At 40.3% G+C, this 17212-nt stretch overlaps 1 protein-coding gene across 4 annotated transcripts; it reads left to right on the forward strand.

The window, feature by feature from the left end:
- The first annotated feature begins 3591 nt into the window (after positions 1-3591).
- Positions 3592-14528, forward strand: LOC141756400 (uncharacterized). Of its 4 annotated transcripts, none has more exons than XM_074616077.1 (7): positions 3592-4131; positions 9924-10121; positions 11494-11623; positions 13217-13315; positions 13668-13696; positions 13904-13930; positions 14207-14528. In XM_074616077.1, exons 1-7 carry the CDS (start codon positions 3972-3974, stop codon positions 14482-14484), a joined length of 921 nt encoding a protein of 306 aa, XP_074472178.1. In that variant the 5' UTR covers positions 3592-3971; the 3' UTR covers positions 14485-14528. The 4 variants fall into 4 exon arrangements, with proteins under 4 accessions (XP_074472178.1, XP_074472176.1, XP_074472177.1 ...); XM_074616075.1 differs by having other exon boundaries at positions 3594-4131; positions 13665-13696; XM_074616076.1 differs by lacking the exon at positions 3592-4131 and adding an exon at positions 7409-8416.
- Positions 14529-17212: the final 2684 nt, after the last annotated feature.

Consider the following 17212-nt stretch of genomic DNA (forward strand, 5'->3'; position numbering starts at 1 on the left):
CATATAGATCAGTTTGTCATAAAGTTTTGTACTCTGCTTTTGTGAAAGCAAGAATTATTATGGAACATACTGCTGGAAGATTTACTTTCTTATTAACACTCTTCTTTTTTTCAATAATATTTTATTGGAAAGAACATAAGGTGCACAGAAATCTACAAAAACAGTGTAAATGATTGTCCCTCCATTTTTTGGTATTTTTCTGAATCAGAATCAATTTTATTTGCCAAGTACATACATACAAGGAATTAGACTGGATTTTATGCATCTCCCTAAACGTACTTACACAGAAATATAAAAAAAACACTACTTGTACTTTTACTTGATTCATTTTTCTGTTAGTGCTCTCTCATTAAGTAGGGTGATAGATAGACGGAGAGAAAGATGGATCGATAACTATAGAGAGTACTTTATTAACCTTAATGGGACGCATAAGGACGCTCAACGTGGCAAATAAGAAAATATAAAAAATATACAGTAGAACTAAATTTGCATTAGAAGTATAGGACCTTTACTCTAAATATAAACAATGAAGCGCCTGGTAAAAATATCTGTACATGGTTAGTGCAAGTTTAGCACACAGTATACACTGACTTACTTAAATGAATATTAAGATTAAGAATTATATACAGACGTAGGCAAAGTTGTTGGTAACGTTCCGTTAAAGAGAGAAAAACCCACAATGGTCACTGAAATAACTTGAAACTGACAAAAGTAATAATAAATAAAAATGTACTGAAAATTAACTAATGAAAATTAGCTGTTGCTTTTGAATTGTGGTTCAACAGAATCATTTTAAAAAACAAACTGATGAAACTGGCCTGGACAAAAATGATGGTACCCCTAGAAAAGATGTAAAATAATGTGACCATAGGGACATGTTAAACTAAGGTGTGTCCTGTAATTAGCATCACAGGTGTCTTCAAACTTGTAATCAGTCAGTCTGCCTATTTAAAGGGTGAAAAGTAGTCACTGTGCTGTTTGGTGTCATGGTGTGTACCACACTGAACATGGACCACAGAAAGCTAAGGAGAGAGTTGTCTCAGGAGATCAGAAAGAACATTATAGACCTTCATGTTAAAGGTAAAGGCTATAAGACCATCTCCAAGCAGCCTGATGTTCCTGTGACTACAGCTGCACATATTATTCAGAAGTTTAAGGTCCACGGGACTGTAGCCAACCTCCCTGGACGTGGCCGCAAGGGGAAAATTGATGACATATTGAAGAGACGGATAATACGAATGGTAACCAAAGAGCCCAGAACAACTTCCAAAGAGATTAGAGGTGAACTCCAAGGTCAAGGTGCATCAGTGTCAGATCGCACCATCCGTCACTGTTTGAGCCAAAGTGGACTTAATGGAAGACGACCCAGGAGGACACCAAATCATAAAAAAGCGAGACTGGAATTTTCCAAAATGCATATTGACAAGCCACAAAGCTTCTGGGAGAATGTCCTTTGGACAGATGAGACAAAACTGGAGCTTTTTGGCAAGTCACATCAGCTCTATGTTCACAGACGAAGAGATGAAGCATCCAAAGAAAAGAACACTGTACCTAATGTGAAACATGGAGGAGGCTCGGTTATGTTATGGGGCTGCTTTGCTGCATCTGGCACAGGGTGTCTTGAATCTGTGCAGGGTGCAATGAAATCTCAAGACTATCAAGGCATTCTGGAGCGAAATGTGCTGCCCAGTGTCAGAAAGCTTGGTCTCAGTTGCAGGTCATGGGTCCTCAAACAGGATAATGACCCAAAACACAGCTAAAAACACCCAAGAATGGCTAAGAACAAAACATTGGACTATTCTGAAGTGGCCTTCTATGAGCCCGGATCTAAATCCTATTGAACATCTGTGGAAGGAGCTGAAACATGCATTCGGAGAAGGCACCCTTCAAAACTGAGACAGCTGGAGCAGTTTGCTCACGAGGAGTGGGCCAACATACCTGTCGACAGGTGCAGAAGTCTCATTGAGAGTTACAGAAATCACTTGATTGCAGTGATTGCCTCAAAAGGTTGTGCAACAAAATATTAAGTTAATGTTACCATAATTTTTGTCTAGGCCAGTTTCATTAGTTTGTTTTTTTAAATGATTCTGCTGAACCATAATTCAAAAACAATATCTGATTTTCATTAGTTAATTTTCAGTAAATTTTTATTTATTATTACTTTTGTCAGTTTCAAGTTATTTCAGTGACCATTGTGGGTTTTTCTCTCTTTAACGGAACGTTACCAACAACTTTGCCTACGTCTGTATATATACAGAGAGTGAAGAATGTAGACACAGGTATGTACAGGTATTAAATATATACAAATGTATGTACAGGTATGTGATATTACAAGATTACAAGATATTTTTATTGTGATGTAGGCAAACAACGAAATTACTTTTGGTAACTTTTAATGACCAGCAGCAATAGAACAAGATAAAAACAAGACGGAAACTAGAAGGATAAAAACACATAATAAAAGATAATAAATACTGAAAAGGTATTGCACAGCGATGATAAAGTGCTGGGGTAGTTATACTACAGAGAGTTAGATCATAATAATAATAAGAAGAAAAAAATCACAGTTCTAATTTAAAGTCTACCACTGAGCCTATTTATTACTCTTGCATCTTCCTTTAAATGTGAGTTATATTCTCTGCCACGTCTTAATTTATTATTTCCGTTATATGTCTCTCCTGTTGTTGTTTATATAACCAGTGTTTATTATTGTGTCTTATTTCCTTCCCAAATTGGACCCCATATTGTGTCCTGTGATTGCTATATTAATAATATAATAACAGCAACAATAATCATCATACACCATTAGATACTGTATCTGTAATTCAGGGATTTTTCAACAATACAAAGAATTAAAATATAAAGTGACAGTCTGTCGCTTTCTGCTTCTTTTCTATATACAGTTACGCATATGTGATCACACACAGAAATGCATACAGACATAACAGGAAGTATGAATAGGTGAAGAGAAAGTGAGAGGAACAGAAAGGCAAAAACTCCACTTCTGTTATTTTAAAGTTAACATATGTCATAACATTTGATCACTAGCTAGGGGTCGACAATGCGTCACCATCTTTCATGTGATTTAGTGAAACATCAGGAAAAGAAATGTAGAGCAAAGCAATTCTTTAACATTGTGGGGGGGGGGGTGGAGGCTAGAAAGCTTTGACAGATCAGCAAAGAGAAGCATCTGCTATAGAGAAAGAATCAATCCAGCGAATGCAAAATCGACAGAAAGCCAGCTTACACTGGGGGGAGACCCCGACACAATCGCCTAACTGGCTTTTCATCTGCTCCTGTTGTCTTTCTCTGTTGGTCTAATTACCACGTCCGGCTTATTGTCCTCTTGATGACTGTAATTAATCAAGTTCTGCTCCCTAATCTCAGAATCTCATCATCCTTACAGTGCACCAGGGCCGGCCACACACCGGATGGCAGCCTGATGTAAGCTCTTTTTGGGAGTGTAATTGTGTGCTTGTCTGCAACTTTGCATGCATTGCACAAATTGCATGCTCCCACCCTGCTGCGTTTGTGTTTGTGTGTGTGTGTGTGTGTGTGTGTGTTTTCTCAGCACACAGGTCAGTAATTGTTACTCATCGTTTCCTCCTCGAAGCTGTGTGTTTGCAGACGGGAGTTATCTCTCAGGAAGTTATTTTAGGGCCTTTAATGTGAAGATGTTTTTCCCAGTGTGAGCCCTCCCTGATCCCGCTGTCTATACTCACTGTACCACTCTACTCTCTCATAGTCTCGTCCTCCCCTGAGCTTCAGATGGCTTACCAGCTCCTTAATCTGTCCTCTGAGTGACATCACCCTCTCCCTGTCCCCCTCCACACACTCCTCAGAGGGAGGGACGGGAAGCGAGAGGTGGTGGTGGATGCCGCTGGTGGTTTAGGGAAGGTGAATTAGCCCAGCAGTGAAGCGTATAGGAGACTTTAGTAGAGAGCAGGCAGGATCACATCCGACAGACTGCCATGGCAGCGGGCATAGAGGACGGGGACGCACACATGGAAGAGCTGGTGGACCAGGGCCTGGGGATGGAGGAGACGGCCCACGGCCTGCTGAGGAGGCCCTCGCTGAAGGAGAGCTACCACAGCGACTCCCTGCTGGCACCCGACACTGACTTCATGACAGGTAGAGAGAGCTGAGTTAATTGTGGTTTGTAGCCATGCAGGTAGTTTGGAGTTATTTCACCTCCACCCCGATATAATGGAGGTGAATGCAACTTGCTAAAGCATTGAAAAAATATGTTTAAAATGTTCAATTCTCATGAGATGTTTATCTTTTTTTTTTTTTATTCTTTTTGTTGGTATTTTTCCATTGAAAACAGAAGATATTCAAGGTGTTACATGTTTTTTAACCATATTTTACATAGAGAAATATATATATTTATATAATAACTAACCCCCCCTCCCTAACAAACTGACAAACAAAAAACTTCATGGTAATTTGCAAAATAAGTACTTAGTGCTACAAATTTGAATTATTGGGTGATCAAAACCGCAGAATACAAATAATAAAAGTAACCAGCAGCCAGTTGAACTGCAATGTCTCTAGATGGTTAAAGAGGGGTTGCCATAGCTTGAAAAATATGACATGTTTATCTTAAACCTGTACAAATAAAACCCAAACTACCTGCTGGATACTACGAGGGGCAGGTGACCAAACAGAACAGACCCTTTAAAGTGTTCTGTATGAATGAAGCGCATCTTTACTTGCAATTAACATAAAAGATAAACTTCCTGCAATTTACCACAAACCAGTTGTGCATTCCTGTATGAATTTGCATAGGTTTGGTATTCTGATTTGTTACTAGAAAACAAAAAAAAGATCATGTGAAGTAAGTTGAAAGTTATAAAAAAAAAACTCCACTGTATCCAAGAAATAAAAGCAGACATTACATTTTAAGTTTAAAATGAACAACTAAAGTGACAGTCAGTGTTTTATTTTGTGTGTCTGTAACTTCTAAGGACTTTTGAGATTCTAATGACCCAACAGGTGTGTCTCACAGGACTTTATATGATATTTTTTAATCAACATGTTGCCCTCTGGGAAGGGATAACATGTTCATATGACTCACATCATACAACCAATTAAAGAAAATACTATTTTTTAGGGATTTGTTCCGTTTCAGCTAGAATTATGGAAGCCCTACAAAACCTGGTGACAGAAAAAGAAAAGAAAACACCCTTGAGGCACTTTTAGGCAGAATAAGGAGAAAAGTACCTTTTATTTATTCTGACATATTGGTTAAAGATGTAGTCAAATAGTCGCTATTGTTAGAAACATATTGTCTGTCTGTCTGTGGCTTCACCACAATCAACATGAGTTACAAATAAGACAATAAGTAAGAAACAATACAGACATCAGAGGAGTTCAATTAAATTTTAATTATTTAATAATTTAACTGCGCTTATAGACATTGTTCGGTGGCTCGTGGCAGTCTAAAGCACCTTCCTGAGGGATACACTTCAAATTGTGTGTACGATGGATGGGACGGGTACAGGCCTGCTGCTTAGTTCATGTAGTGCATCTGTGGTTTCCCTATACTTTTACTGTCCATGTTAACCACTCTTGACAGTTTCCCTTTACATTTGACATTCAAGTGTCCGTACCAGGCGACCGCGTTAAAGGACAATATGCTTTCCACCAGATTTAGATCCATGCCTGTAGTCAAATAGATTGGCTATACACTTTGTACTCGATATAGAACTTCCCAAACTGTTGAATAACCTCGTGAATATAGTGAATAAAAAGGCGAATTTCTTATTCCTCTTCTCCTCTTTGACACTTAACCTGTACAATGCTTTATTTGAACTAACAAGTTAAACACTAGTCCTGCATACCTGTCCAATGTCTCACATGCCACGCAGCCAAACTGTGGGTGTTATGGAATGTGCCTTGGCTGAGGAGATTTAGGGAAATGCCCCGTCCTTCCCCTCGGGGATATTAGTATCAGTGGACTAATATGAAGGACTGCTTGTGTGTCAGCATGCAGGGTGCTGATATGAGCAGACAGATGCTGTTCCTTCATTCAAGAAACACCATCTGCGGGCAGAGATTAAAACACTCCGCTGCTTCTCTATGAGTTATGCCTTCATGTATTTTCATTTTGCTAAGATGTATCCTATAATAGGCATATGAATTTTGAAACTGTAAGCGCTGTCCCGGCTGTGTGTACATGTGTGAATGTGTGTGTGTGAGTCAGAGGTGCAGAGATAGACTTCATGTTTGTTTGTTTGTGTGTTTGCATTTGCATGAAAGGCGTCCAGGGAGTCTGCCTGCTTCTTTGTATAGCTCAGTTAGTGCAGAGATTGAGCTTTGGGCTGCTAATTCCCTTTTACAGCACTGGGATTATGTGCTATTCTAATCCCAATCCCATATGGGGTGTGTGGAGGTGGCACGAGGATGTTGTCACGGCCAGGACAAGAGGAGAAACAGAAAAATCACAGGCCTAAATAGAGTCACAACTCTCCACGAGAGACAGATTACAGCTGGCGGCATGCTCGGCATGATTATACTGAAAGTGTGTTCGCCCACAGCAGATCTGCTCTGCCAGGAGGAAGAACTCATATCTCAAAAGAGTTGCATCTTCCCAAGAACTTGGATTTTAGCATTGTATAGTATGCATTTTAGAAAAACTATACAACAGGTTTCGAGGCTTCACAGACACTCTGAAAATGTTACAAGCATCACAGTTGAACAGTTTAGTTCAGAGGTTCTCAACCTTTTCATTCTTGTCCCAAGAACTCAAGTAGCCCTTCGACCCATTGTCTTCACAATGTGATCATTTCAGTTGATTTAAAACCTGATGATATTTAACTATTGATGGAAACATAGATATAATAGTGGATGCTAAAATGTTTTTCATATGTAAAAATGTGTTTTTCATAGGTCCGTTTAAGCTTTCACACTAATATAACGTGGAGTGGTCAGGGCTGGACTTTTCAATTATCCATTATCCATTAGCTATTTTGACCGTTGGACTACTTCAAGTTATTTTTTTAACCATTTGTCTTTTCTCAACTGTTTATCCATTACTTTTATCAAATTATTTCTGCCGTTAAGCTATTAATGTTGAACTACTTTTATCTAAGTATTTCTGCAATTCATCCATTAATTTCAGCTAAATATTTCTGCTATTTAGCTGTTAACTATACTTTTAGTTAGATATTTCTGCCATTTATCCATCCATTTTAGCTAACTATTTCTGACTTTTAGCCATCTATTTTAATCATATATCCCCTATTTTTACTGTTTGAACTTTGCTTGCCAACTATTTGATATCTTTATCACAACACATGATGTTAGGTGTTATATAGCTGACTCTATATGGGAATATATATTTTAATCAAATCATAATTTCTATTTTTTTAAATGAGTTGAGCTACTCCACAGTCTTTGTATCCTGTACTGACTGCGGACGTATCCCCTCTGGTACACTGGTTGGGAATCATTGTTTTAGTTCAGGTAAAAAAAAGAATACTCACATGGTCACAGATTGTGTCACTGGTCCCTTTTGCTCATAAGTAATTTGATCTGAAACCTGCTGGGAAATAATGCGTCATTGCATAACTGCACTTCACAGCTGATTCCTGTGTTTGTTTTGAGCCTTGGTTTTCACTCTGCACCTTCAGTAAAGCATTGTTCTTATATTTTGCCTCCTCTTCCTCCTCCCTATTACTCAGACTGACCCTCACTGCACTGTGACCTCTGTAACTCTGTGGATGAACGAGATGTTTAATACGGCGTTAACACGAGAACGGGCTGCACAGGTTTATTTCTGCTGTTTCCTCTGTGTGTCTCCATCTCTCATAGTGACATGGGGCTTATGTGCGGGGGCGGGGTCAAAGAGGCTCAGTCTGAGGGATTATCATTGTAGTTTGCACGCCCACACACACACACACACACACACACACACATGCGCACACGCGCGCACAGACAATTTAGGCTGAATTGTACGACTACTGAGATTTTAAGTATTATCAACCCCACCCCCCACCTTTTATATAAGCACACACCCTGAGCAAAAGAGCTTAAAGCGCTGTCATACACATCACAGCATCCCAGGGTGTGTCAGGAGAGCACCAAGGAAACGTGAGAGGATCAAAACATCATACTGGAAACACTGTGATACTGCTTGGATGCTGTAAACAGAGGCGGACGAAACACCAGGCAGGCTGCTCCGTGAGTGTGACATAAGCGGAGCAAAAGAGATGAGATCTTAGTGGACACCAGCCAGTGGATCAGAATCAGATGGAGGGAGAGTCGGCCTGTCTGACCGGAGCCAGAGGAGGAAAAAGGAGAGTGTACTCGCGAGAGGAGAGGAAGAGGAGGAAGACGTCTGTTGTGGTGGAGGAAGGCCCAACCGGCCAGCAGAGGCACCTTGACTACTCATCAGTGTCCAGTGTCTCCCACGGTATCCACCTCTGATCTATTGTTACTGTGTTGGACTGATAACTGCCAGCAGTAGAAGGAAAAATTCCAAGTAAAAATTGACTGAAAGAGAAATGATAGTGTGTTAGTGACAGTTTAAATTGTTTTTAGATGCGCGCTCTGCTACCTTTGTTTACATGCTGCTGTGCTGTGTGATGATGAGGGTGTGGATGATCTGCTGTGTCCAGCTGTGCTGTGACCTCATTAGCTTGATTTTTACTACACGGACACGGGATGTTAAAGACCTTCTCTGATTATGTTTACATCAAAGAGACGAGCCTTAAAAGAGCATTTATGGTAGAATATCATAAATAAGTAATGTACATAATGCTTTGGCTTAAAGGGATAGTTCGGGTGTTTTGAAGTGGGGTTGTATGAGGTACTTAGTCGGTGTATTACTTACAGTAAATGACAGTTGTCACGCCACTGGTTTGGAGAAACAGACAGGAGTACCGACACCGGAGCAAAGCAATATAATGCTGTGGACTGGGATGGCAGAAAAAACTTATTTTAGCCACCTAAAAGAACGGATCACCTAAAAAAATCGATATCCGTTTAAGTGTACGCTATATTTAGAATATTTTCTCCGCTTTATCTCGCCGCCAGACAGCCCTTTCCTTCTCCTCTCCGACTGGGAACAGAACTGAGTGAAACTTATCTATGCTCTCTCTAAAGCCAACAGGCTAAAATGACAAAAACAGTATAGTTTCACTTTCAGTTCAGTTTGCCATCAGAAAATATTAATAATAATACAGCGTACACTTAAATAGATATCATTTTTTTTTTAGGTGATCTTTTCTTTTAGGTCTAAAATGTGTTTTTCTGCCGTCCCCATATGCAGCACTGTATTGCTTTGCTCTGGTGTCGGTACTCCTTTCTGTTTCTTGATGCTGGGGGCACGCCAACCATCATCTACTGTAGGTAATACACCTACTATGGACTACTACTAAGTACCTCACACAACCCTACTTCAAAACACCTGAATTATACCTTTAAGTTTTAGCAAACATTTGGATGTGAAGGTACTTTTGTTTTATTTTTTCACCAGTCCTCCTCTGACATTAGTGGACAGTTGGATAGCACTTTCTTACTTTGTGACTGGAAGATTATTTTCTGTCATTCTCAAGATTTTCTCTCACCAAACGGTCGCATGATTTCAGTATGAGTTCATTGCATATTCATTTCTTTCTTGACACATCTCTCCTTCTGTGTGTGTGTGTTGTGTTATGTATGTCACCCTGAGTTGGTTAACAAAGTCTTACTGACTGTTGCTCTTTGAGTTTTTATGAGTTTGCTCTTTCTTTTGCTCTGTGAAATTCTGCATTTTTGAACATATACAGACATGGTTTGGAGGCTTCCAAATGTTCAATGGATGCCTCGGGTTCCTCTGCTTGTTCCTATGGACGTTAAGCATGTCATCAGTTATGTAATGTCGTTGAAAATCATAACAAACAAACAACATAATCTGTGTCTATCTATCATTCCTTTAGATGACCGCAGCTCGGCAGCCAGCGGTCTGGACGTGGCCGACCGGCTGACCTACCTGGAGCAGAGGATGCAGATGCAGGAAGATGAAATCCAGCTGTTGAAGATGGCTCTGTCTGACGTCCTCAAAAGGCTCAACATCTCTGAGGAGCACCAAGCAGCTGCTGCCTCGGGTGCCGGCAGGAGAACGACGGGCGCTAAAGGTGAGCAAAGATCTGTGTGTGTGTGTGTGTGTTTGTGCAACAGCTTTCATCATGTAGACCTGTACTGTATATTGTAGACATTGATTTCTTTACAGTGATGGATCATTGAAGATGTGCTTCCTCAAGGAAATAATTACTGTAAACCAATTTTAGCAAGCAATATTATTGAGGCAATATTGGATTTATAAGTGACAGTTATCATTGTATGTTGGTCAACATGCATGAGGCATCTATAATGCAGAAAAAGAAGTGTTGTTATTGTATGTTCAGCATACAACTTTTATGTCTAAAGTTGAGGGATGCTTGCTAAGAGGGCTACCTTTAGGCTGCAAATAATGATTACTTTCATTATCAGTTAATCTGCCTATTATGTCCTTGATTAATCGAATGCTTCAAATCCAGGCTAAAACCCCACTTATTTTCTGTGGCTTTTGATGTGTGTTAGATATGTCAATATGTGTTTTTGTCATTGTGTCATTTGTTAATTTCTGCCTTTTTCCTTTTTACTGTGTAAAGCACATTAGTCAACATACATACGTTAAACTGTGCTATATAAATATACTGACATGACTCCAATTAATCAATCAATCAATCGTTTTGTTTACAAAATGTCAGGAAGTAAGTGAAATTATTGGGGTCCTTGGGTTTCCTGAAAGGCGCTATATAAGTCAAATTTATTATTATTATTTGTTTTGTCCAACCGATACTCCAAAAACCCAAAATATAGTTAACGATCAGATGGACAAAGAACAGTGAAAAATCCTCACAGAAGCTGAAACTAAGGAATATGTGTCATTTTTGCCTCAAAAAGTGACTGAAACGATTAATCAGTTATCAAAATAAGTGCCAATTAAGCTTCTGATCGACTAATGGTTTCAGTCCAAATACTTTTATATATATTGTATAGAGTTTAAAAAGATTATCGACTTATATAATGTTAATAGATATGTTTTACCCTATATAATCAGTAGAAGCATCAGCTCAGGTCAGTCGGACTGCAGTCCACCATGTTTCTACTCAAAGATTAAATTTAATCGCTTTAGGAAACATGTCCGAATAATTCTTGACTTTCACCAAGATTCAAGATTCAAGATGTTTATTGTCACGCCGGTTGTACAGGTACAAACGTGTGAAATACTTTTTTTGCTGGGAAGCTCCATTAAAATAATAAATTATATTACATTTACATTACAATTATAAAAGGAAATACTTTATACAAGGGCATATTAAGAACATATGTATTAAGAATATATACAGTATATACAGTATAAGATAAACAAACAAGGAGTCTGTAAGTTCACCTTTTTTATCCACCATACACAGACACACATACATCATACTTATCCCCCGTGTTGTGTGTGTGTCCCCTCAGCCCGGCCAGTGTCTCTAGCTCTGCCCTCCAGACCGCCCATGGTGACCTCCAGCGCTGCCTCCCAGAAGAAGAGCACCACGCTGCCCTCCAGCTCCACGGCCAGGAACTACAGCCCACTACCGCCCTACAGGTAAAACACTGCTGCTGCTGCTGCTGCTGCTCAGTCTGAAGACAGAACATGATCTCATGACGGTCTAATACATGCAATATAAAATATTGTTTTTTAATATTTTGAGTGTTTTCTTTATTGGTTGTTAATTGAGAGAAAGTCAAGTGATAGAAGCTTTTTATCAGCATTTGTTCATTAAAACAAAAAGGTTGAAATTGTTGAATGATTTCTCAATGGGGAAGAAACTCACAGTGGTATTCCTCTCATCATGAAACACACCCAGAGCGACCATAAAGCTCCACAGAGTAGACCTACACACACACACACACACACACACACACACACACACACGCACACACACAGTATTTACAGTAATGGAATACAGTCCTAATGAAGCAGCTTCGGTCTCATACGGCAAGCTTCAGCTCTCATTATCTAATGTGCAAAAGTAATCAGCAGACACCCTCCATTATCCAAGAAACACCACACATGGATGCTCAACAATTATTCCAAACACTCGCCTTTTATTTCAAAGCAATAAAGCAGCAAACCTCTTCCTCTCTATTACCTCTCAAATGATACCGCCATGAGATATTAGTCAGAGAGCGAGATCGGCTCTCTCTGTGGTACCGTAATGTGCTGCTGCTATATCTGGAGTCTGCTGGTATAATTGCACAGAGAGAGGTAAATCTCCATTCACTTAAGGCTGTCCGCTCGGTATTACTGTAAGATGACCGTCATCATTAGCAGCAGTGGATTTCTCTCCACTCTCATCTCGTCGTCTTTCTCTCTTATTATTACTTGTTGCCTCCAGTTGCTTCCCATCCGCCCCGTGGCCACATCTGTTTTCATTCATTCTCTTTTGCGTATATCCATCACATTTAAGTGAAAGTAAAATATATCCAGCAACCCACCGACCCCCTCAGTGGGTCCGTTATTACAGTTACATGTCTGCAGCCAAGCGTGGTTCAAAACTACAGCACTGTATTTTAAATTCTAACTGTTTCCAGAAATATGTCATTCCATGGAAATATGTTCACATTTTTCCATCTGGCATGTTGCACCTGTAAAAATACAAAGTCATCTGAGATTTTACAGTAATATTTCACTCGATATGTATGACATAGAACTGTAGATACTGTGTGGAACTGAGTGGGAAACTATTTGTCTTCATTTGAAGGTACTTGACAAGAATCTTAACTTTGGGGAGCCAAGTGGTTTTTGAGCCAAAAGCAGCTGTATGGAAGCAAATTAAACACCGGCTCTAGCGAGGGACTTTCACGTTTTTACGTTACCTGAAGCATAGTTCTCCGACACACTTGCGAAACTGCGGTAACATGAGCCGCAGAGTGCAAAACCGTGGTACCGCCAGCCGCCCTCTGACTTCCGTTGCCCCGTTATTATGGTCAGGACGGCCTTTAAGTGAGGCGAACAGTGTTACTACAGTGTTTTGCACTCGGTGGCTCACATTACATAGTCTTGGAAAGGGAGGAGTGAGCGGAGCGGTTGGTTGCAATCTGCAACCACACCAGTAGATGTTGCTAAATCCTACACACTGTACCTTTTAAACAATAGACCCATGACGTTACAGTTCTTGTTTTATTTTCCTTCCAGTGGAGTGAGGAGCCCACCAGGTAGTGTGAAGGACAGTCCATGTAAGATCATTAAACGACCGACCTCGGCAGCCTCCACCTGTAAGAAGCCTCCGGAAGGGTAAGAAGCTGTTAATGCACGAGACAAATGTCTTTTCTGTGTAAAAATGCTGTTTCACATCACTTTTATCTTAATATCAATCAAATGTCAGTTTGTTTTTCCACGTACACTTCTTGCAAACCAGGACATATATGCGTTTCCATTGATTTTGGGGTGACCCAGTTGTTCAAGGTTATTTCCAAACCCGACATCCTGTTCTATGTGAAAACACCTCAGACCACAGAGGAACTTTACATTCTCAAAGCCCGTTGTTTAACTGTTTAGTCAACCTGAAACTGTGTCGCTGTATCTCTTACTCTGTTATCTGTCCTCATCGTGTCCTCCTCTGTCTCCTCTCTCATTATAACAGCAGCAAGTCCAAGGAGGCTGCAGTAAATGAAGGTAAGTGAGCGCTCTCCCTGCTTCCCTGCAGTTGTCTTTTTTCCAGGCTGTATCTGGCAGCCTCACAACAGGAATGTGAAACAGCTGCTGACTAAGCCGCTATAAAGAAAGAATAAAAAAAAAGATAAATGATTTAGCAAAAGACTGACATGACTGGTGCTGTTTGCTGCTTGTAAGTGAATCTGTTTGTGTGTTGTTTCTGTGCAGGGACGAGGCATGTGACACACTGCAAAGGTAGGATTCATCCCTAACGATATCTATACAATCTGGAAAAGTTACGTTTGAGCTGTTATTTTATCCTTCATTTCTTTGTCACATCTCACCATGACTTGTGTGCCTTCCCCTCACCCCTTGCACCCTTATTTTTCTCCTTATTTTGACCTCATCTCTTCTTCAAATATCCACCCTACTTGACCTCTGACCTCCGTTCTAACCCTTCCCTCTCACCGACCTCCCCCGTCCTTTGTCTATTCACTCACCCTCCTCACCTCATCTCACCACTTCACTTAGTGACTATGCAGATCTATCTGAGCCCCCTCGCAAGAAAGACTGGATCTTCTGAGACCGACAAATCCGCGGCGGCGGTGCCCGCCAGCAGCGGGTCTGCGGCCGCGCCCAGCAACCCCCAGGCGAAGGGGGGCAGCAAGCCGGAGGCGAAGAAGAAGACGACTCCGTCCTTCACCTTGAACCTGCAGAAGACCACGACCAGCCAGAGCTCAGCGCAGGAAACATCCAGCTACAAGAGCCCGCTCAAATCACCCAGCCAGTACTTTCAGATTTGTTACTGAGGCAGGAGATAGATTCACTACAAAATGTGTCCCTGCTATCAAATTATTAATCGACCACTTGAACAGAAACTGCGAATAAAGACTTTCTTCAGATGTTGAAAAAAGAAGGGAAATTGATTTTAAAATGGGGATGAGTGCACTTTTTAAATTGCAGGGACGACATGATTTTTGAGCATTTCGAAAGATTTGAAGTTTGAGTAACAATAACACTGTTTTATGGCGTAATTATTTATTTCAAAGATAGTACAGTTTGAAAGCTTTAATGTGTTTTAAGCCTCCTCTGAGACCACAGTAGTCATAGATCCACTTCTCACATGCTAGTACCGTACTGTAAACGTTCTCTCCGTCTCTCTATATGTGAAGTTTGTAAGGGTGTGGGTGTCTGTAGTCGTCTTTGAGCGCTGACTGTGTTTGATGTCACTGAGTGCGTCTGTCTCATTCCTGTGTGCTGTGATGTTTCCAGTTGTTTTTGTAGTTGATGTTCCACTTTAAACTAAATATACAGTGTGTACCAGAATCAGTCAAGACGGCTCATTCTAGTTCAGGACAAACAATAAAAACACTATGATCACTAATGGGATGACTTTTTCCTTAAGTGTGTGTGAGTGTGTGTATGTGCAGGGTTGGGCTGCTACCTAATTGACCCGACTAAATGAAGAGTACTTTATATTCCCGCTGCAGAGATCCTTTTACACTATAGTGTGCTGCACTTTTCCTGTCACGGTTAAGTCCAATCAGCCCCTCGGGGAGCAAGAAAAGTGCAGTCACCTTAATCGGCCGTTGAAACCCTTCTCTGGTGGTGATGATGGGAAACGGTCTTTTACAAAGTGACTGCAGTGAATGAACAGCCACTGTTTTTTTCACATGTTTTGATGAGCAGGAAATTGCTGAAAATCATGTGCCATGACCTTTTCAGTTGGAGAAACAGTCAAATGAAGACTTGTGGAAAATGCTTGAGCTGTGCGTGGCACAACATTTTCCACTCTCACTGTGAGAAAAACTCCACAACATGAACTTCCTTTAGGATTGGACTCACTCCAATAAAGCTTGAGTCAAAAGCGGACTACCGTAAAACTTCAATTAGACGCTGAGTCCCTTTTACTTGCCGGGTGTGGCTACACGGTTTGACAAATAAAAGCAGGGCTCAATTAAAGGCGGGGTAAGTTTTGTCAAAAGGGACATGTTACACGTTGTTAGATCGGTTAGATTCTCCACAATTCAATCGTCCAGTTCTTTTTACGGAAACCATGAGCATTAAAGTATAATTCATTCAGATTTATGGTGCTGTTGATTGCTGACTGCCCCTCTTTCAGGGTTTACACGGCTCCTTATTTGACGGTCAAAATTGCCGTTAATATTCCAGATTGTGGCCATAGAACAACTACCGGACATGTGTTTTAAATAGCCATAAAATAGCCTACATTTGACATAAATCAAATTCAAAATAGTGTTGTGTGGCTCGTAGCTGTAGTTATTTTATGATTACGCAGCACATTGTTCCCATTATTGTAGCAGGTTCTTGACTTGTTCCAACACCTTTTGAGACTGGACTGGTTAGATGCATAACTCTTAACAATGTAGAAACTTTGTCAGCCTTGTTTGGGAATATAATAAGACTGATATCTGTCACTGTGTGACCTTTCATAAACTAAAAGCATGTTGAAGTGAGTAATCTCTGAGTGTGCACAGCCTCAGCACCCTCCTGTGGAGATAAATATAGACCCAAACAGAGAACGGTGACATCATGTGGGTATTAAAGTTGCACAAGTAAATCCAAATCAGCTAAATAAAATGAAAGTTTGTTTACAACATAACTTTTTCATGATCGGTAATCCAACATATGGCCGGCATGAGTTGATCCTCACCACTGTGTGAACCACAGTGGGAATTCTTCTGCTCTTTGGAAGTTAGGAGGACCTCTGCTGGTGAGAAGGCAACACTGCTACAGGTTTGATTTTAATGCTTGAGATGTAGCATAAGACTGCTATATAATTAAATGGTGCAGTGGGATATTTAACAGCTCTATTTACAATTTAAAGTTAAAGAAAAAACACATTTTACTTGACTTTACTGACTTGTAACAGCAATTTTAACAAAATAGATGTGCAAAGATGTGCAACAGTAACACTTGGCATTCATGTGTAATTGACCGCAGTCTGAATCCCAGTAAAATGTAATCCACAATGTGATGTGGTGTATTTTCTAACACATTGTAGTAATAGCATGATACAAATACCCTAAAATGTACTTCCTGAACAACCACCAACTTCATAGTTCTTACTTCTCACATCACTTCCTGCCAATTTCAGAGGAGAGTGAGCAGGAAACTTCTGAAAACACACTGAAAGAGTCGGGAGGCATGGAGGCTTAAAAGAGAGATTGTGCAAGAAAAAAATATCATTTTGAAAAAGAAAAAGAAAAAGAAAACAATCTGTCATCCTGATCTGTTAAACAGTCACTTATGCCCCTGCTGTCCAGACAGATGTGTTGCAATGTGGCTTCAATCTTTAAAGTGTTTTATGCAAATACACACACACATCTGTAACTGCATCATTTCAAACACACAATACCCAAGTATGCTTTACAATAACAATAGTCTTATACTTTGACCTCAGATGAACTCAGGTCCTCAGTGGAGATTTAACTGAGCCCGTCTGTCCTCCATGTGAGGAGGCAGCAGCTGGCTGCTGTTGCAGACAGAGACAGATGTTAGCTGGTCAATCATGGC

Source organism: Sebastes fasciatus, chromosome 18, assembly GCF_043250625.1.
Source record: "Sebastes fasciatus isolate fSebFas1 chromosome 18, fSebFas1.pri, whole genome shotgun sequence".
In the NCBI taxonomy this organism is placed as follows: domain Eukaryota; kingdom Metazoa; phylum Chordata; class Actinopteri; order Perciformes; family Sebastidae; genus Sebastes; species Sebastes fasciatus.

Coding starts and splice junctions, on each gene's coding strand:
- LOC141756400 (XM_074616073.1), top strand. CDS start 8,254: ATGGAGGGAGAGTCGGCCTGTCTGACCGGAGCCAGAGGAGGAAAAAGG. Junction 10,122..11,493: donor GAGAACGACGGGCGCTAAAG/GTGAGCAAAGAT, acceptor GTGTCCCCTCAG/CCCGGCCAGTGTCTCTAGCT. Junction 11,624..13,216: donor AGCCCACTACCGCCCTACAG/GTAAAACACTGC, acceptor TTTTCCTTCCAG/TGGAGTGAGGAGCCCACCAG.